The sequence below is a fragment of the Gymnoscopelus braueri genome (genome assembly GCF_963280865.1).
Source record: "Gymnoscopelus braueri genome assembly, chromosome: 16".
Lineage (NCBI taxonomy): Eukaryota > Metazoa > Chordata > Actinopteri > Myctophiformes > Myctophidae > Gymnoscopelus > Gymnoscopelus braueri.
This window is the reverse complement of record NC_137616.1, coordinates 17,154,776-17,176,754: the sequence shown is the minus strand read 5'-3', so window position 1 is coordinate 17,176,754 and position 21,979 is coordinate 17,154,776. Positions and strand designations below refer to the sequence as shown.

Sequence of the window (21,979 nt, the reverse complement as noted above, 5' to 3'; positions counted from 1 at the left end):
TGAATTACGGAAAATGACTCTCCCCTGACTTATATAGGATAGAGGGCGGGCCCTCCAGTCAGAGGGAGGTCAGAATCCAGCCAAAGGTTTGTCTGGAGTTTATAAGGTAATGCTTCTGTGATCACGCCAGAGGGCGCTCTCCCATAGGCGAGACATCTCTCTCATATTATCATAAAACCGGGGTTACGTCCAGTAACCTATAGTTTTACCATGATTAACTGATCCACCTCTTATGACAGATGATGTGATTGGCAAACTCAGATAAATAATCTTTTTGTGAGCAGCCCTTTGAGATAAAAACGATCAATGAAAGATACATTATTCCATTTTGTGCAATTCCCCTTTATTTATCACGGTCACGGTGAAAAATGTCCACCCAGGCTCATTGTGTGTAGAGACGGGTCGGGCCTTGTATGGAATGTTAAGAAGGTAAGGGTAAGGTAAGGTAAAAGTACATTAAGCAAACAACTTTGTAAAATTCACCACCAGAAATGTCCCTTAATCAACGTTATCATAACTTCATTATTTGACAGTAAAACGGAGAGCGGGCTCACTGTTGGGTGTTGAGTATGTTGTGGAATCTGTGGAGGCTTTGACGTGATCAAACCTACATTGTACTCTGCAAAAAATAAATAAATAAATACAACTCATGCAAAAGTGTTTGCATACACTCCTCCTCCTGAATCAACCGTGATCTGGCAGAGTTGAACCTGCTACCATTGTTCTGGTTACACAACAGCACGTTGCAAAAGCTCACTTGCCAAAAGTCAGCTTATTCTCTCAACTTCTCTTGTGTTACCCTTGAAAGAAAATGCAGAAACTGTATCTTCATTAAGCCTGATTTATTCTCAGTTGCATGCCGATTGTCGCACAACGGAAAAATCAAATCTAAAAGAAAAGCACTGAAAATCACAATTTTCATTGCGCGACACAGTGCGCAACCAAGTAAAAATCAGGCATTTAGTCTCTCGAGACAAACTGTTGGCTCTCACAATATTCAAATGCTTCTGAACATAGGAAGTGCTGAAAATTAAGCAGATGTTCTGCCTCCTCTCCACTTCTGTCTCGCCTTTGCAGTTTGCATAAATAAGTCCTTCTGTAAATCAAATTAGTCGAAGCCTGTCTAGTTGCTGCTTAGCAGAAATGAACATTAAAAAATATATTTCATGAACTCTGCGTCGTGATCGGTCGAATAACGTTCCTAGCAGATTGTTTCCTGTTGGCGACTTTTTTTACACAGTGTAGTTACAGACTCTCTGTAGCATTCCAAGATTGTGGAAGAGCTGACTTTACTGTACCTTCATTGACCATCAACATGAAGAGGCAAGCAGAGATTCAGTTGCAGCGTGTGCTCCCTCCATTTATTTCAACCTCCTTTATTTCAACCCAGTGAAAGACATGTGAAATAAGATAGCTAGCTACAGTATTGACAGTTAAAGGCATTCAAGCATTCCATTGTTTATATCACTGAAAGTAAAAGGGGCATCCCCGGTGGTGTGGGCCTATCATATTAACATGAGTGTAGACACTGTACACAGAGAGAAATAGTAAAGCCTGATGTTCCATTTTGGTTACAGAATCGATTTGGAACCCCCAGAGGAGCGCAGCGGTGTTTACACTGCAGTTTATTCTCTTCAGTGTGACAGCACCTGTCCTGGTGTCAGGTCTAGGTGACTTATTGCATGCTGTCTGTCCTCTCGAGCTGATCCAAGGTCACGCTAACGTGGCCGGTGCCAAGGAGTGGGGGGGTGCCCACGAACTCACACACCCAACCTGGTGAGCCAGGGTGTGGATGCTGCTACTCTGGGTCCAGGCCTTGTCAAGAGGACTGCATGAGACCTGTCAGCCGCTTGCCTGTCAGGGACTTGCCCTACAGGGAACAAAAAGAGGAGAGAGTGATTCATCTGTATTATTAATTGTGTTCGCTGAAAGCCGCGTTGCTTACTAGCCTGCCATGTTTTTAATCAGCAGTAGTTTATAATCTGAATCAGAATGAAAAAAATATATTTGTTTGGAAAAAAACAAAATATATATATATATTATTTTTTTTCAAAAACGCCAAAACGATACATATCGTCACACAAACGTGTCAGGGGAACAGGGGAAAGACATGTCCGAGGTAAGGCGTTAAAGAAGGAGCAAAGCCCTTACATTCTTCTCACACAAACAGGGAGGCAAGAGTTCCTTTGTGTGCAGCTAAAATCATTGTACAGATTGAGTACACACATTCAGCCCTGTTTTGTGAAGGTCACATGAAATACAATACTCTAAGGACATCATTCAGGGCAGGAGGGTCGGCTTGAGATGTGCAGCGAAGCGGGTGAATTTCTGGAGGCGTGTTTTTCCCCCACCTGGGTGTGTTTGGCAATTTGGGGACTTGTCGTGCGCTGTAGGGGGTGTGTTGTTTGCGAATCAGTAACGCACTGCAATTTTTAGGTCAACAATGACTATGATTTGCGCCGCTCACCTGCTTGGACCAAATCATCCGGCGTATAGTGGCGCGTGCGTGAGTAGTACATATGGTGTTGATGTGGCACGCATGTATATGGGTGGGGGGCATGAGGTTTTTAACTACTATTAACTACACAGCTACCAGGGATAACCCCAGGTCCACACCCTCACCCACCAGTCCTTCGTTCCTTCATTCATTCGTTCCTGCCTTCCTATAGTTACTTTGTTTGTTCGTTCCTTCTTTCCTTTCTTCCCAACTTCTCAGAAGTTAGGACAAATGGGGAACCGTTGTTTCCACCTCAAGCCCTCCTCACACACACCCATCGCCACCAACCTCCTCGCCCCTCTGTCTCATTCATGTCCACAGGCTGTGTAATACATGCTGTGCCAGTTTCCCCAAGCTAGTCTAAAAGCCCTGCTAGTAGATCCTCAGAGCATTATGCTGTTCGCCAAAATCAATTAGATTATCTCGTGTATGAAGTCGATATTTTGATCTGAGTGTGACGGTAGGATAGGTCAAGGAAACTCACTTGGCAATCTGCCCATTACATTGTGTGTGCAGAAGGTTTGGCCTAAGGGTAGCACTATGCGCCATTGGGGTCACCAAAATCGGTAGGGTGCATCCTTGCTGAACGCATTAATGGTAGCATTCAATGTTGGGGTTAACTGGGGTTTGTGTGGTCCCTCGGGCAAGCATCCTAATCCACTATGTCATCAGTGGGCATAAATAGACTACACCTACACTACACAGGTTTCAGTGGAAGTACTCGAAAGTGCCCAAAAAATAAAGCCCACTCACCACACTGCGGGTGAACTTCTCCAGGGAGGTACGTCGGCCCTGTTCCGTCTCAGGCTGAGCCCATGAGGAAAACATGTAAGAAAGACATTCTTAGATTATCCAGTATCCACACAAACACCACAACGCTTGCTCTGAGGAAGTGTGAAGAGCGAAGTGTGTATCAACAAGAATAATCAACCAGTGCTGAGCCTAAACAAATGCATATCAATGTTGAAGCTATGTACTGTCTGTATCAATGTTTAATACGAGTCAGATCTGTCCAAAAGCCATTCAATGAGAGCTTTAAGCACAGTTATTACAGTTTATTACAGTCTTATTATATCATTTTGACTTCATGTTTGCAATTTCAGTTAGTTTTAATTATTTTTTTAAGCGGGATTTCTAATTTAGTATAGTTTTTATATTGAGAAAAGGCTTAGTTTTAGTTTCGTTTTTATTAGTTTTAGTTTTTTATTATAATATGAGGTAGTCGGTGAGATAAAAAAAAACTTGCAGATCAACAAGCTCACAACGCAACAACAATGTTGTGAGCTTGTAGATCGGCTATTTTCGAAGCAAATGAGACACAGGCCGAGTAGACAGAAATCGCACCATATTATAATGAGTGTCAGTGAGGACATGAAGGATATGAAGAAAGGTTGAAAATTGGTGAAGTCGTCCTTCGACAAAAAATGTTTTTTTTCAATTCAAATGTTCGTTATATTGTTAGTTTTAGTTACTATATTATATCTGGTTTTAAGTTAGAGACCTTATTGAAGGCATAACCGTAACATTTACATTCTCATTGAATTATAGGTACAGTAAGTAGCCAAGCAGGATAATCAGCTCCATGCCATGTGGTTATTAAAAAAACAATGCACTCTGTGAAGGCAAAACATCATGTTTTTGAAGAACTTCTTTGGGCTTTTCTGCCTTTATTTTGATGGTACAGTGAAGAGTGACATGAAACAGGGAGGGAGAGACGGGGAGTGAAACGCAGCAGAGGTCGTCAGGCTCGGTAATCGAACTCGGGACTCACTGTCAGGTAGCATTAGAGTCTATATGTGGAATGCGCCAGGACCACTACTAGGCCATCGGCGCCCCATCATGCATTATGTTTTGATAACCACACAGCTTGTCGTTGATTATGTTACATAACATTACATAACATATGCACACACTAGTGTGCATGTATAGCGAATATACACACACACACACACACACACACACACACACACACACACACACACACACACACACACACACACACACACACACACACACACACACACACACACACACACACACACACACACACACACACACACACACACACACACACACACACACACACACACACACACACACACACACACACACTTAGGCATGGGATCACACACAGTATCGTACCTTCTTCTTTGCCAGCAGGAGGTCCTGGTAGAGATTGGAGCGTAGGAAGCGAGTGTAGCTGTCACTTTTCATCAGCTTGTAGATGTGGTCCTGGAGGGAGAGACAGCAACAGTGTGTTTCTCTCTCTCTCTCTGTGTGTGTGTGTGTGTGTGTGTGTGTGTGTGTGTGTGTGTGTGTGTGTGTGTGTGTGTGTGTGTGTGTGTGTGTGTGTGTGTGTGTGTGTGTGTGTGTGTGTGTGTGTGTGTGTGTGTGTGTGTGTGTGTGTGTGTGTGTGTGTGTGTGTGTGTGTGTGTGTGTGTGTGTGTGTGTAAAAAGTTCTGAAAAAGGTGTCACACAGTGGCAAAAGGCACATCCTGTCCTGCTGGGCTGGGTGCTGCTGGATCAAAAATTCAACATGAAAAAACTATACAATCCATACACCAGAATACTGCTCCCATCGTGGGTGATTAAAATAACCCACGATGGGAGCAGTATTCTGGTGTGCGGATTTTATTGTTCTTTCATGTGTTACATAGTTGAGCGCCTTTGTCGCACAACTGAAAATAGTCGATCTACAAGTGTTGTGAGCTGGTAGATCTTCTATTTTCAATGTGCAACATGGCACGCAACCAAGATGTGATTTTCTGAATGCAGCGCCAATGTACTCAACAGTAGCCTACATGTCTATTGGCAGGGTGTGTTAACAGTGTGTGAAGTAAATAAACAAGTAATATTAAAACATTGGTCTATTTTGCAGATGGAACCTATGCTCAATAACAAACAACTAATTCTCCTCTCTTTGCACACAGAAGAGCTCCAACTCTTAGAGACAAATTGGTTAACTCATCATCATCTAGTCCTGACTGTTCCACCTGGCTGTCCCTCAAGGGCAACTATAGATGTGGACGGTGTGCCACAATATGCCACAATACCACCAATTGCAAATTCTTCTCACATCCTTTGACAGGTAAAGGACCTCCCCCTTACACAGGGGGGGACATGATGATGTGTACAGTATGCTTAAAAGAGGCCTAACCCCCATTATCACATTTTTAATCTGGCCGAAACGCGTAAGCGTTCCCAATAAATGAGAATGTGTATCTGAGCCAGTCTTGCATCCTTTGATTTTGATTGCCGCTTTTTCCACTTCGATGGTATTTGATTCAAGTTATATTTATAGCTGAGCACTGCCTAAATAAAAAAGGCAACCAGAGGAAGCGCACCTGCTTTTTTAAAGTCACTGTGATCATCACTGAGGGAGAGAACGGGAACTGCTACACTGTACAGTAGCAACACTAATTGAAAGAAAATCTTTCTTTTGTTGCACTTTTAAACCTGTAACAGGAGAGGAAATCCTCCTCCAACTCCCTCTCTCTGTCTGTCTGGCTGGCTGCTGTTCTCTTTCTGTCCCAGTGTGCGGTTGCCACAATACCTCTACAATGTAAAACATTTTTACCACGTCTTCAACGTTTTTCAGGCCAGCAAGGACCCCCTGTTGAAGACCCCTGCCCTATACAGGGTCCCCACACATTTTTAGCAATGAATTTCCAAAACTTTTCCAAAACTTTTCCAGAATATTTAGCCCAATTTCCAGGCCTATATAACAATCATTCAGCGCAATAATGTGTCTCTTACTCCTATGTAGAATGCCCAAAGATAGGCAGTGTAGCAAAAATAAAGCATAGAATATAGAATAGTACAATTTCATTCAAAATTTCGTGCAAAATTAGGGCATAGCTCACTGGAAGACTCATTATGGCATCCGTATGACTTATTTTATTTAAATAATATATGCCATCACACAGCCTGTTCGGCGAAAAACTACTTATGTTACATATTTCGTGTATGTTATACATGTTTATGAAAATGTTTTGTATTAACAAAATCAATAGCCAAAAACAATGCATAGCCAAATATTTTTCCAGGACCCTTGATAAATTCCAGGACCTTTGATCAATTCCCAAACTTTTCCAGTACTGGATTTTTTTTTTTTCAATTTCAAAATATTTCCAGGAATTTCATGACCGTGGGGACCCTGCCTATAGACTTGATTGGCCGGGGTCCCCCAGGGGTCTGTCCTTGGCATCCCTCCTTGTAGATCTGCTATTTTTGCAGAATGTTTGCCAATTTTCACTGAATGTTCGCCTATTATGACATGCCTAAAACAGGGAGGCTGGGGTTCAAGTGGTTCATTTCTATTGCATAACAGTACAGAAGACGATGAATGGGGGGATTGGGGATAGGAAGTAACAGCATTTTATATGGAGCATCAGCATGTATAGTAATTTAACCAGGCAGAGGGCCTCTTAACACATTGACTGCCAGAGTTTATTCATAATGTACTCACCCCTGTGCCAGCAATTTGCGTGTTTTTTAATTTTTTTGTTTTGTAATTTTTCATTCAAATACATTCTCTGATTGTGTTGTCAAGCACCTACGATTGTTCCACCAGTAGAGAGCAGCACATCCAAACATTGATCACCTCGCTCACCCCCTCCCAAACAGGCCCACGTCATATCCGGTCATTCAAAGATGTGACGTTTTCGACAATTCCCGGCCCGCTGATCGTCCTGAAAACGATGTGATATACTACGACGATGACTGTTAGTCACCCGGACCAAAGAAAATAGAAGTTGAGCTGTCCGTTTGTCTTTTATACCGTGTGAAAAACCGTGTTTTTCCTTATTCTGGCCGAAAATCACCGGAGAAAAACAGCGTGACCCGGAAATGAATTTTTTTTTTTACATCCGGCTCCGGGTGAGTGTGACGTAAGTGGAAAACGAAAGTGTTGATGAGAAATAAACACAGCCGTGCGATCACAGATTAAACAATGAAAATTCAAAAGAACGTGTCAACTCGTTCTTAGGAATCCTGGCACTCAAGCGATGGATTTGAAAGAACGTGTGGACGCGATCTTGGCACTGTATGTGTTAACACAGAGCCCAGAGGAAGACAATGCTTCACACGATGCTATTAACATAATATTGTTGAACTGTTTCACAGCCAGTATTAACCACCCAATGCTATTATGGGCAGATCATAATAGGCGAACATTCTGCGAAATGAGCAGATCTAACAAGCTCTCAATGCACCATGCAGCAACGCAGTGTGCTGCTTTTAGAACAGCTATTTTTGGCGAAGAGATTTGGTGTAGAGGGACAAAAGGAGGAGGCCAGGTATAGACACGGTCAACTGTAGTAGGCCTATATAGGGTTTAAGTGTTCAAGCATATAGAGGTCCAATCATGTGCAGTAGGTCTCACAACTACACTTGGAATTGATCACTGACTTAGATGTCTGGCCCCAAACTCAAATTATTTATGACTTCACCTTTATTAACCCATTAAGACCTGAGGCCGCTTCGAAACATTTTCAAAATCCTAAAAAAATAATCTGAAAAAAATATTTTAAAAATAATTTTCACGATTTTTCAAAAATAGCAGATCTACAAGCTCGTAGCGCGGCACTCGGTGCCGCGCTATGAGCTTGTATATCTGCTATTTTTGAATAGCCTAAAGAAATCTAAAAGTGACACAGATGCGTCCCAGGTATTAATGGGTTAATCCTATAAATCTCTCTCTCTCTCTCTCTCTCTCTCTCTCTCTCTCCTCTATTTAGTTCTCCCTCATCCCACCCTCTCCTGTCTACCTGTGCGTCTTCGTAGCTGTAGCGTCCGGGGTCCTTCAGGTTCTGACTGGTGCGCTCGTAGCTGTGGGAGTCCAAGTTGATGGAGTAGGTCGCTCCCTCTGCCAGGAACTCCGCCCAGATGGCCTGTGCCCTCTCTGCCACCTCCTGCAAGGGCTGTCGCTTCATGTCCTGCACTGCCAGCCAGAACCTGCACCATCCAAAACAAAATCAACACACACCTTGAGTGATTATGCTTGATTTATACTCGGTTGTGTGCTGTGTTGTACGCCAACAATTGTCAATCTAAAATCTATTTTCCATATTTCTGAAAATATCTAAGTTTGTTTAAGCATACACAGCTTTTTTGTTAAAACCAGGAGAAGACTACTCTTATGCCATATCACATTATTACAATAACCAAAGTCCCAGACAATATCTAGCATCATATCACAATATCGAGATAATATCAATATTTTGCCCATGGCCCAGTTGAAATACCAGTGTTCTGAAGGCCTACTATAAGAAAGTGGTTGTTTGGTCAGGGGTGTAAGGAGAAGATGATGGAATATTGAAACGGCCCCAGGAGTCACAGAATGCCCCTTGTTGGAGGTGGAGTATAGATAGAAACACAGTATACAGTCACTACTTTTAGTTTTCACTCGTTTTTTCCAAGCAGGATTTGTGTGGCGAGGAAATGGTGGAGTGGTGAGTGGTGAGTTGGAAATGGTGAAACAAAAACAGCTCAACTTTTTTTTGGGGGAGTCTTTGTAGATCGTCACACAGCGACAAGTGTCAAGGGTCAGTCAGTTTGCATCTAATTACTGTCACTGGCTTGTACTGTAGTAGCCTGCTGATGTGTTACTGCTAGTGTGAACGCAGCATACAGTAGCCAAAAAGCTACAAAGCCAGTTGCTGGTCGGGTCAGCCAGACGAATCAGCACAAACCTGCAGGTCAAACACAACACACCACTCACTGACTGTACTCCAATATTACATTCTATCTATCTATTGATCTGTGGACTGTTTCTGCAATATAGGGAGGGAAACACCCTAGGGGATCTTGCCGTCTCCCTTCACCTCTGTTCTCTCTTTTTCAGCTTGCTCTATCGCACCCTTTCCATCATAAGTGACTTTCCAAAAGTGGCCTCATAAAAGCAAAAGCAATTAAGTTCCCGGTCTGAAGTGGGGGGGGGGGAGAGAGAGAGAGAGAGAGAGAGAGAGAGAGAGAGAGAGAGAGAGAGAGAGGGAGGGAGAGAGAGAGAGAGAGAGAGAGAGAGAGAGAGAGAGAGAGAGAGAGAGAGGGTTGAGTGCTGGTAGAGCACTGACCAGGGATAGGTGTGTGTGTGTGTGTGTGTGTGTGTGTGTGTGTGTGTGTGTGTGTGTGTGTGTGTGTGTGTGTGTGTGTGTGTGTGTGTGTGTGTGTGCGCGTGTGCGTGTGCGTGTGCGTGCGTGTGTGTGTGTCTGGGGAGTGAAGTGTAAAATGAATGCACACTAGTACCTTAATTGCCTGCCTGCCTGCAACATAGTTAACCATTTAAGCCATATATGTACTTAACAATGAACAGCGAAAACACAATGCATGGCAATGCAATGTGATAAGAGCTTGGTACAGTACTATTGTGCTATTCTTGAACATTTTGAAAACTTTTGAGAAGTTTGGAAAATGTTCACCAACATGTCCAAAACAGGGACGGTTTATATGGTCAACTTAGTAACATAGCAGTAGGTGTGGGGTTTGAGTGAAGCTACAATGGTCAGAGGTGCGGCACAATCGAGCAACATCTGACTCTACGTCTAACAAAAAAAAAAAACGTTTGAATGAACTTACAGCCCTTAGTTCACTCCTCGCTGTGCTAAGCAGTCAAGCCGTTTGGCAGAGAGGAGAAGTGGAGAGCAGACATGCTGCAAGAGCAACCGTTTTGGGAAGCAAGATGCCTCAATATAAATTATTGACATCAATTTTAAAAGCGTTCCTAGTCCAACTACATCACTATACGGTATTCACATTAACAACGTAGTCAAACTAGCTAGAAAATTCATTAGGCCTATAGTTTAACAATAGGAAGAATCAAACACTGCATAATCTGGCTGTCCCTTTTTTCATAAAAACTGGAAAAATGTTAACTGTGATTGAACTGAAATAAAGTTATCACATTTTTAATTGATATGAATTAATTAATAAAAATTAAGCTGCTCCACAAAATGGTTGTGGCTGTGTGCAACTCACTTCAAGGGAAAGGCCCGCTCAACTCGAGGACAGTCTTGAGAGTGTCTTGAATAAACTTTGTGCAGATACTGATAATGCATAAAGGGACTCTCTGTAGAAGTCTTAGGAGTGTTTTTTTATAATTAGTGTTACAGCAGTAACACTGACAAAGGCCTGCGAGCCGGAACGTGTCTGTTCGTTTGGTTGACTACTGCTGCGGATCATCATTATAAAAAAAATACTCCTAAGACTTCTACAGAGAGTGCATTCATAATTGAGAAATAGCATTCTCTCTCTCTCTCTCTCTCTCTCTCTTCCCTCTTCTGTCTTCTAGTTATCATGAAGCATGATTGAAGAATCATTATCAAAGCGTTGCACAACATTGGTCGGTCTCAGCTCCATGCTTCTATTCTCAAACAACCACATACTCACTTCAATAATAGAGTGCTCTTTAAACGGGAAAGTTTGCATTGCTCATTCCTTGCTTGCTGTCTATGCTACTGCTGCATTTGAGATTGCTGCTCACCCTCCACCAGCTACCATGTTGTTTTGGACCTGCTGCTTTTATGTACTATGGGGGATACTGAAGGCCCCTATTGGCAGGATGTAGTATGCACCCTCAGAGTACCTAAAAGCAGATCCATTGTGTGTTGTTAATTTTATATTAATTAAAAAATATTTTAATTCAATGCATGAGATGTCCTGACTGAACCTCAAATAATTTACCACGGTAAGCATGTTCGTTATTTTCGTATTATATCTACTATCAATCATCGTTGATGCACGTTGCAGTACATAATACAAGGCATATGGTTTCTTCATCTTATCTGGGCCCCAGTAGAGCTTAACCAACTGACAGAGGAGAGAGGAAATAGGAGGCAGTGGAAGGCAATGGAAGGCTGGTATGATGGAGTAACTATTAATGGTGCATCCACACTGGACAGTATCTCCATATTTTAACATTTTGCCCTACTTGATCATACTACCGTATCACACAAAAGCATAAAATGCGGCACGAAGCGACACGTTTTGAGCTTGTCGATCTGCTATTTTGGTATTTGAATCCTGAAAAGTAACTGTTTTGGACATAATGAGGTTTCCCACCTGACAGAGACGAAATGCTGTATCGCTGTTGTGTATGCTTTGTTGAGGCGTGGATGCATAAAGTTGAATTGAACCAACTTCATGCAAATGTAACCCATTCAATTTAGGAAGGAACACATTTGTTTCATTTCAATCTGGGAACCCATCGTCAAAAAAAAGGAAAAACAGCACCCTCTGCTGCTTTTTTTACCTTTGATTACTAGACCTATGCTGACTGGAAACCGGGGTTTTGGTCGGCCCTCAGCCCTCCACTTCCGGTGGTGCGCCTATGTTTTCATTCCCACTAACAATATTTCTCCACGGAACACTAACACCATTTCTCCCAAAGAAGTTGAACATGGATCGTTTTGGTTATAAGCCCACTTTTTCTATGATGAAAGAGCAAGTTAAAATGTTACTAACTTTCCGTGGTTTTGTCGGCTCTGAGGACGCTATTGTTAAATGAGTTTCGGTTTGTTTTCAGTGGGAAGCGAGCGCACAGATGTAAATCCTGCCCACTACATTTGATTGGGTAAAGCGCGGCCTGCTTCCTGATCTGAAGGCACGCCCACTTGTAGGCTACACACTATGTTCTGCACACACGTTCTGAACTCCCGACAGATTCAGTAGCGCAGCTCTGAATCTGTTCTTGAGAGTTTAGTGTCATTTTAGATTTTAGCTATTATTTCATACTTTGGCTCTCCAAAAATAGCAGATATACAAGATGATAGCGCGGCACAGAGTGATGAGCGCTGTGAGCTATGAGGTTTTTTTTTATCCAGAAAATGTGTGCAAATCTTTGAATATGTATATTTTTAAAGCGAACATTTTTAACTCAAATCTTTGATTCTGGGGGTCCCTGGAACAAAATATTTTGAGATGGGGGTCCGTGGCCAAAAACATATAATTTTGGGGGTCCATGAAAAAGTTTGAGAACCACTGATATATATAGCAACATAAGTTTTTCAGAAAACTGTTAGGATTTAGAAGACATGTGTAGATGTGTTCCTGAATTGAATGGGTTAAGATACAGCTACTGATGGAAAACCATAGAAAATGAACTGGATCCGGCCCCTGATGTCTGTCTTTGTGAATGCACCATTAGATTCCAGTTACATACTGCTGGAGAGGAGGGTTGATACTGCTGGAGAAGAAGTGCTGTATGAGATAAAGAGGAAGTGAAGACAAGATGGTTGGATTCATGGATGGGTGGGTGGGTGGATGGAGGGGTGAATGGATGGATGGATGGATGGATGGATGAGTGAATGAATGGACGGACAGACAGACAAATGATGTGTGAATGGCTCGATGGATAGATAGATTGCCACTTAGTGGCAACGACTCGTTGCCACTAAGTGCCAACGAGGGTGTGTATCCCCCTTCTTTACAATGCGGTAGACCCATAGATTGCTGAAGTGGAGCGGCACACCCATTGTCAGCTCCCAGTACTTACCGCCTGTCTTAAGGGCTTTTCACATGGGGAGCGATTGATGTGCTTTGTATTTCATTTTCAATAAGGGGTCGAGCGGGCAGGTAAAGTAAGCGCAGGCAATCTGACAGGCGGAACAACAAGCGAGGCGGTCGCGTTTGTGCTCGTCTCACGCACACGCCCGCCCATGACAAGAGTGAGTTGAAATGTGCTGAGCTTTTTCCTATGTGGCGCAGCGTGACCTTACAGATCCAAGTGAAGTGAGAAGGCAGGCGTTGTGTTTCTCTCCGTCTGGAAAGCCCTCAGTGCGGTAAGCGCCCTCTTCCCTCAGCATTTTATTGTATTCATTTTTTTTATCTGTTCTGCAGCTCAATCTGTGCAGAGGAATGCACCTCACTGCTCAGCTTCTCTGAGTGGAACTCTTGACTCCGGGAACTTTAAGGAAGAGCTCTTGCCTTGCTGGGTCCTTCAATGCCTTGTCCAGAGAGAACCCCCACTTCTTCACCCGCCACTGGGGCTGGATGGATGGATGGATGTATAACTTGAAAATAAATCAAAAGCCGTCTGTCTGCACAGAATCATCGTTGTGAGTAAAGGACACAGGGCAGAGTCCTCACTTTGTGCCGCGGCATCATTAAAACTATCAGCAGCCATGACTCTGTCAAGGTCACAGCAACAAAGGTTTTACTATGCACTGTCACAGACAGAGACAATATTTGGAACGAATTTCTCGAGCTTGTTGAAAGGAAAAGCCTGGTGAGCTAAACTCACAGGAAGGATTAGCTAAATGTTCAATTCATCTGCGGCTCAGTGTGTTTATTTATTTATTTTCTTTTATTGACCAGCCCAACACTGTCACACTCCGGTCCGCCTGGCTTCCTGCGCACTGCCAGGCTGTGATAAGCAGGATCAACAGGTGTGGCCAGAATTAGGAGACCTTTATTCACCATTTTAGACTACCATCTGTCACATGCTTTCTTGTTATAGTCCACAGTGTGGAGAGACAAGGAATAGAGGAGAGAGTATCGGGGAGTGACATGCAGACGGGTCCGGAAATCGAACTCGGGGACTTGCCTAAGTGGTATGTGCCTTAACCACTCAGCTATCAGCGCCCGCTTCCCTCAGCATTTTATTTAAAACATTTTATCTTTTCAATTTTCTGCAGCTCAATCTGTGCAGCGGAACGCAGAGCTCACCGCAGGTTCTCTGAGCTGAACTCTGACTCCAGGAACTTAAGGAAGAGCTCTTGCCCTGCTGGGTCCTTCAATGCCTCGTCCAGAGAGAAACCCCACTTCTTCACCCGCTGCTGGCTGGGCTCCTTACTGAGAGAGAGAGAGAGAGAGAGAGAGAGAGAGAGAGAGAGAGAGAGAGAGAGAGAAGGTGGTATCAACATCACTTTGAGGATACTGCTGGGGTTTCACGATTAATCCATTAAGACCTGAGGCCGATTCTTAAAAATGTCTGTTGTTATATGTTGCTATATGAGTGGTTCTCAACTTTTTCACGTCCCCCCACAATTATGTATATTTGGCCACGGACCCCCCCATCTCCAAATATTTTGTTCCAGGGACCCCAAGAAGCATTTTCGCTTAAAAAAGAAAACATAAAAAAAAAAAAACATATATATAAATATATATTCAAAGATTTGCGCACATTTTCACGATTTTTCAAAAATAGCAGATATACAAGCTCATAGCTATGAGCTTGTAGATCTGCTGTTTTTGAATAGCCAACCAATGTGTTATATATTTAGCTAAAATCTAAATTGACACAGATTTAATGGGTTCAGAGAAATGGTACTGGGAAACTGGTGTGTGAAGTTCACCCCACACTGAATCCCTTTCATCTCTATGTAGGACCCCCCCCACCCCCCCCAACCTATAATTAATCAATGCAACTGAATTATTTAACTACATTAGGCGCAATGATTACATGTCCTCTCTAATTAATCCCTGCATAATTTATGGAGAGCAGTGGAGATCAGAGGATAATGCAATGCGTTGAGAGAGATTAATGTACATGGACGTACCCCTCCAAAAGGTTAAACCATGGTGCCTTCGTATATAATTACTAAATTATAATGAAATACAGTTAGCTCAGAAGTCGTTTGTTTTTACAGTTTGTCTCTGCAAGCTGTCTATGATGGTTGGTCTGTCTGTCTGTCTGTCTGTCTGTCTGTCTGTCTGTCTGTCTGTCTGTCTGTCTGTCTGTCTGTCTGTCTGTCTGTCTGTCTGTCTGTCTCTCTGTCTGTCTCTCTCTCTGTCTGTCTGTCTGTCTGTCTGTCTGTCTGTCTGTCTGTCCACGCAAACCACGCAAACTGCTGGACTGATCAGCGTCAAACTTTGTATGCAAGCAAGAAGTACCTCCACTCACTGTGGCTTCTTTGCTACTCTATACTATAGAGTCACTTTAATGGACTGCAGAGCACACAGGCATTAGTCAATGCTCCTCAATGCTCAGTATTGATCTTTGTCATGATGCGATGCAATGATCTTTAACTTGTACTGAACCTTTGATATGTTATATGTAGATGCATGTTGAATAATCTATAGAGTCTATAGATTATTCAACATGCATCTACATATAACATATCTTGGAATGATTTGCCTGACATTTTGAAATAGATCTCTAGTCTAGAAGATGGAGAAATTAGGCTAAGTAAAAAGAGAAATAAACGCAGTAAGACACTGTTAGTTATTAAAGCAGATATACGCGTAGCAGTGGAGATACAAATGCTATTCCGGGGTGCACGCGTGCATGCTCCAATAGGGCCACCCAATTCAAAAGAATCTGGACACGCCACTGGTCTACAGTAACTCAATCTATGCAACTGTAACTTCAGGTCAAATGAGAGAACTCAGACCGGTGTTGCACACTGACAATAGCCAATCTACAAGCTCACAACCCATTGCGCTGTGGAGCGCTGTGACCTTGCAGATCCTCTATTTTCAGTGTATGACACATGCGCGCAACCAAGCATAACTCAGGCTTAAATATATATGCACTAACTGGCCATGTTGTTGAATGTTATTTTTCTGTTTTTTGCAAAGACAAAGGTTCAATACAAGTCAAAGATCAATACTGAGCATTGAGGAGCATTGACTAATGCCTGTGTGCTCTGCAGTCCATTAAAGTGATCGACATGACCTACAGCATTCTCCAATCCATTCCAAACTGCATTATACATGACATTATCCAGGTCGTAACTTTTATAATAAAGACGGCTGGGAGTCAGAATCAAATTTGCGATGCCGTTTTTGACTGCGAATGTTGAGTTGAGTCATGTTTTGGACCACGTCTCTGACACGTACCCAGCCTCCTGGTCCCAGAAGGAGCTGTCATCACTGGTCCAAGGGTTGGAAGGTTCCGGTGAAGTCACAAATGGATCGTACTCCACGTACTGCTCTGTGTAAGTCATCAGACTGCCTCACACACACACACACACACACACACACACACACACACACACACACACACACACACACACACACACACACACACACACACACACACACACACACACACACACACACACACACACACACACACACACACACGCACACACACACACACAGAAATATATAGGCACAAGTGAGGACAGACAACATAACAAGGTAACGCTTTTTCTTGAATGCGGTCAGTATTTGTCCAGTCAGCTCGTAATATGCAAGCACTGCTGCTTTAGAGGAGTCATGGCCTTTAGCGGTCCCTATTTAGAAAGAAAGGTTATTATTTTTTTCTACTCTACTTCTATCCTCAAAGCCTTCAGTTCTACAGCTCCGCTCTAAACCCCCTTGCAGTGGCTGTTCTTGATTTGATGGACTAAAGAAGAAGTGAAACGGCGGCCACCTACTGCAGCCTTTCCCAGCTTAGAGGGAGGTCACAGGCAGGGCAATATGCAGTCAAGAAAATAAATGCCCCTTTCCTCAGCTCTAGACCCGGGAGGATAGACCTGACCTTGTTTCTTTACCTTCACAGTGTTAGTCATCATAGAAATCTTTCCATAATACTGTATATGTGTCCAGCATTGCACCGTTTTCATTACTACAGCACTTGCTCAAGCCAAGTGCTCTAACCAAACTAAAATCATGTTTCTAAATCACCTGACTCATACTCCATGCCATGTTTTATGATTGTTTGAAAATAAAATGTAAGCATGAATTCCGCAATTTCACTTGGAGGTAGAACAGTAATGGTGGAGCATATGACGGATGTGTGTGGACAGAGAGATTTTATTGCTTCCTTGCACAGTAGCTTACCAGGCCAAGCTCCCTGTCCCATGACCATTTCATTATTCCTGCTGCTTAAGAGCTTTCTCACGCAATAATGATAATAAAGGTATGTACAGTACTCTAAGCCTTAATGTACACACTGGTATTGGTGTTATTGTCGTCCTGTGCAGCTGCATACTGACACTGGCAATGATAATGGGTTGGAGTTAAGTTTTGGACACTTAAAGGACCACACCGAAGTCAATACACGTCATGACTTATTCACACCTTCGGTTCTAGGTATAAGATTTACCTGAATAATTGAGTCAATGTTGGCTTAACTCACTGCTACAGTATGAAGTTATAGACGTTTGAATATCGTTCGTAGATAAATATTTAATGCAAAAACAAAGTCATCATAAACATTCACCTACCTCAAGCAAGTTTAAGTTGATTTCCATACTGTACTGAAATGAAAGCAATGCAATGGCTTCCTCAAAACTCGAACTAAAATGGTTTGCGGTAAAGACAAATATACTGTGACTTGTAGTAAATGGGCTAAACATGCCAGACCATCGGTATGGTCCTTTACATTGCTTTATGACACAGCTTGGTTGAATGCTTGATGTCATTCAACTGTCTGTTATTTATTGATAACAGACTGTTACTATGAAGAACAGACCGTTGCTACGGACATGGACACATACCTACTGTAGATTATTATCAATCCACATTGTTGATTTTTGCGGTATCCAACATGGTGGCAAAGCAAACAAAGACACAATGTCATTTTACAGCTAAACAGTACACTAAAGAATATTTTTTTAAACATTTGAGGGGAGGAAAAAAAGTTAATATAGTACAGTAAATGCAGTAACAGACTGCACTGACCCCGTTGGGGTTTATTTCTCAATAATGGCTGGCTCACTGCTCATTATCCGTTGCTTAAAAGGGTCCTCTCTGGTGTTAAGTTATGTTTTCTGTTATGTAATGACAGGCTGTGCTTGCACTGATGCCCCACACACCCCTCAGTCTGAAGCTGGCAGCATACTTCAAAAGAAGTCGCAGTTTTGTGCCATCTCTCTTCATGAATAATTGCCATCTGGTTGTGTTTGTAGTCCCTCAGAGAGAGATAGAACTTAGTAGGCTTCCTCCTCAGCCAAACTTTCTTCAGCATTGTCCACGGAATGTTGTTGGCAGATAGCGGAGAAATAACAAAATGAATCAAGAGCGCTTTGAATTTCGGACCAATCACACACGATGTTAGCACTGCACCTGCGTTTGTTCGTTTTCTCTGCAACGCTGTCATTCTGTTCTTAACTGCATGAGCCCTAGCATCCCTATTCTGGGCATGCCATGAGAAAATAACTGATCTACAAGCTGCAATGCTTGCTCAGTTTGGTGGAGTCGGGTCTCAAGTGTCTTGTGATAACTTGTTGTGACTCGGCACTATAACTAAATGGAATTTAATTAATTGAATTGTAAACTGGCTATTTTCGCTTAAGATATTTAGTTTAGAGGGAGAAAAGAAGGGGGCCCATGTACAGACCCCTGGGGGACCCTGGTCAATGAAGTATATATGGTTTAAGTCGTTGACAAACTTCGTTTCTGCAAGAAGTATGCTGCAGCCTTGAGCCGTCAACTAAGCAGGGCTCCATGTAGAGGTCACAGGGTTATGGGATCATTCAGCAGCCAGCAGCATTCACAGCTTCTCTGCTCTGCTGGTCAGTAATGGGTCCCACATGGCTGGCTGACCAGAGAATCGGACTGACAGGGAGGCAAACTCAGTATCTCAGTGAGAGAGCGTTAACCAGGCAGCACCATACACTGTACAACACGAAGCAACATGCTCAAAACACTCTCGGCATGGCTCTCTGATTCAGTCTCTGTAATGCTGTATCTTACTATCTGTCCTGTCTATTTCCGTCTCCCTCACGCACGCGCACACGCACACGCACACGCACACGCACACACGCACACACACACACACACACACACACACACACACACACACACACCAGGTCTGACATTTCAGTTTGACCTATAGTGCTTGCCAACGTCTCGTCACCACGGGGGGCGTGGCATAGTAGCTGCAAACATACTGGTGGGGGTCAATGTTAAGTCAACCTGTTTATCCCCCACAAAGATGTCCACGCTACCAAATGACACTTGTTGACGCCCCCTTCAGGATTTTTTGGTACGCACTATAAGCCCAATTCATAATTGCCAAATAAACAAATGTGGACTAGGTGGAAGTCAGGGTCCGCTATAATGTCCAAGCAGACAGTAAGCTCTTAATATGCATTCAGTACAATTTACAATTGAGGCACTTAGCAGTCGCTCTTAATCCAGAGAGATTTACAGTAAGCAAGGAAAACATGAGTGCACTGGACTATGAAAGTCAAAAGTCTGCTGGACTTGTAATCTGTGTGCGTGTCTGTTCCCTGTTTTAAAGACTGCATAAGCACCTTTAGAAACAGTTCAGCGACGTCTGGCAATGAGCCAAACAGAACCAGTCAGTGTAATAAGCAAGCAGATAATGTTGCAGATGAAAAGCCAGAGAGTGATTGGGGAGCGCAGGAGCAGGAGAATTAAAATCTATATTGCGCAGTTTAGCCTGTCTACAGCTACTTTTATCTTCACAAACAATCAGGTATGATATTCACGTGATCATTGGTTTGTCTAATATGATTGTTTAATGTGATTAATAAACATAGTTGTGTTTAAAATAAACGGTCCTCTGATCCTCAGAACTTTGCGTTATTTTACCTGCTCTGCCATAGATTATAAACAGTCCTTTTTTACCAGTTTAAATATTATTTAATGTACCCATTGCCTTTTGAAGTATTGTAGTGTTCCAAACATAATGTTCCAAATATAATTTTCCAAATAAGCCCACAAAAGCCTAAGCTTGACAAAAGGAAATCACGTCTCTTACCTTTTACTTGACAAAAGGTCCAACAAAGACATGACATCAAATAATGACAGTCAAAGTCACTTTGTAGACTTTCAGCTCTCAAATGAGCACCTGCTGTCAATACTGACTCAACTGGCTACTGATGCATTTGGCTGCTGACTTTAATGCCTTTATAATTGGAACATTACCTTTGGAACACTACAAATGGTATTTCAATGGGTACATTAAATACATTTAAACTGGTAAAAAGGAGTGTTGATAATCTATGGCAGAGCAGATAAATTAATGTTCTGAGGATCATTAAAAAGTGACCGTTTATTTTAAACACAACTATGTTTATAAATCACATTAAACAAGCATATTAGACGAACCAAACACATGTTAACATTTAGTAATTGCCTATGATCACGTAAATAATGTATACCTGAAAGTTTGACAAAGATAAAAGCAGCTGTCCCTGGCAGACGATCACTTTTACAACACCCCCATTAGGAGAAGTTGGAGAACATAATGGCTAAGTTAATAACGAAATTGAACAGATTATTTACTCTAACACAGCAAAGACATTTTATCCTACCTGTCGGCAACTTTGGACATCTTCATACAGTGTCGATCTAGCTGGGCGTTCAGGAACGATATCTGACACAGAATGAGAGGGGAGGAAAGCACAATAATAAGCACACCATGGTTTATTTCAGTTCATCTAGAGGTTGATTGTCTATGCCAGGCCCATGACCAAAGTGTGTAGATAATGAACTAATTCCCCCAGGCTCCATGATTTCCCTCAAGATAATCTGCAACTGATCCACATAATCTTATTTCAATGTAACTCTTGGCCTTGCAAACCGTGGTCCGTGTCGACCCATAAATTGCAGTGTGCTGCTGATTTGTAAACAAATCGAATAGGGATGCTAGGGTTCAAGTGGTTAAATAAACAGTTCCTCCTTTCTGCAACAAGGTAAACACACATGACATGTACTATACCTCTTTCTCCACATCGTCCTTGGTTCCTTTTCTGACAACGTGCGAGGGTGTGTGTATGGGGCTGTGTGACTGTATTCCCTCCTCCGCCAAACCATACACCGACTTGACCATTTACAGATGACCAGAGAGACGGTGGAAGAGACAGAAGGGGAGAATGAGAGAATGAAAATGAGACATCTGACATGTTACTATACGTAATATGTTACTGTAATATTATAACATTCCCCAGTAACAAGTAGTGTAATGAATTACAATTGCCAAAGCGGTAATAATAGTACATTATTGGCTGTAATCATGGCGACAGATCCCATAGCTTGAACTGCCAATCTCCGGTGTTGACACAAAAACGCTAATAAACAGCTTACATTTTGGGGAAGTGAAAAACGTCCGTCGTCATTTTGTGCATGTGCTAATGGTGTAGAAAAAAATCTCTTACAATTACTTTGATGTGAAATGCTAGTGAAATGCTAGTTTGCTAGACTATCTGGTAATAACATCCTGTTAACATCCTCCTTTAAAAGACACCCTCTCACGGATGACAGCTGGCCTTCCAGATGGCATTGTGAATCTAAGCCTGTATTTCTAAACTTCTTAAGTTTTTCAAAAAAAAATGTTGCACTGCAACATTCACGAAAAGAGGAAATAGATGTAATATGCTGCAATATTAATTTTTAAAGCAGGCAATACAATCATCAAAACAATAGTAGTAGCAACAGAAGATTAAAACAAATAAAGGGGTCAATAAAATGCCTAAAAAATACCTTTTTAACTCTGTGAGGATTCCTCATGCGTCTACATTTCCTGATGTCCATTTCTGTGGTGTTGACACAGCCGGGCTGGGGAGCACACACATTATTACAGTTAATAAATCACTTTTGTCTTCTTTTTTTTAAAATTCTGCTTCC

The 21,979-nt window shown here is 42.4% G+C and overlaps 1 protein-coding gene across 1 annotated transcript in view; it reads right to left on the bottom strand.

The window, feature by feature from the left end:
* Window positions 1–1,693: 1,693 nt before the first annotated feature.
* LOC308103906 (regulator of G-protein signaling 6-like) overlaps window positions 1,694–21,979 on the bottom strand; it is a 106,335-nt gene continuing 86,049 nt past the window's right edge. Inside the window, exons 9-17 of the mRNA XM_080454115.1 lie at window positions 21,836–21,910; window positions 21,075–21,176; window positions 20,668–20,729; window positions 16,274–16,384; window positions 14,159–14,284; window positions 8,266–8,452; window positions 4,640–4,729; window positions 3,251–3,304; window positions 1,694–1,870 (exon numbers count right to left, since the gene is read on the bottom strand). Coding sequence (XP_080310241.1) covers window positions 1,820–1,870; window positions 3,251–3,304; window positions 4,640–4,729; window positions 8,266–8,452; window positions 14,159–14,284; window positions 16,274–16,384; window positions 20,668–20,729; window positions 21,075–21,176; window positions 21,836–21,910 — 858 coding nt within the window. The 3' untranslated portion in view covers window positions 1,694–1,819. The remainder of the gene's footprint in view (window positions 1,871–3,250; window positions 3,305–4,639; window positions 4,730–8,265; window positions 8,453–14,158; window positions 14,285–16,273; window positions 16,385–20,667; window positions 20,730–21,074; window positions 21,177–21,835; window positions 21,911–21,979) is intronic.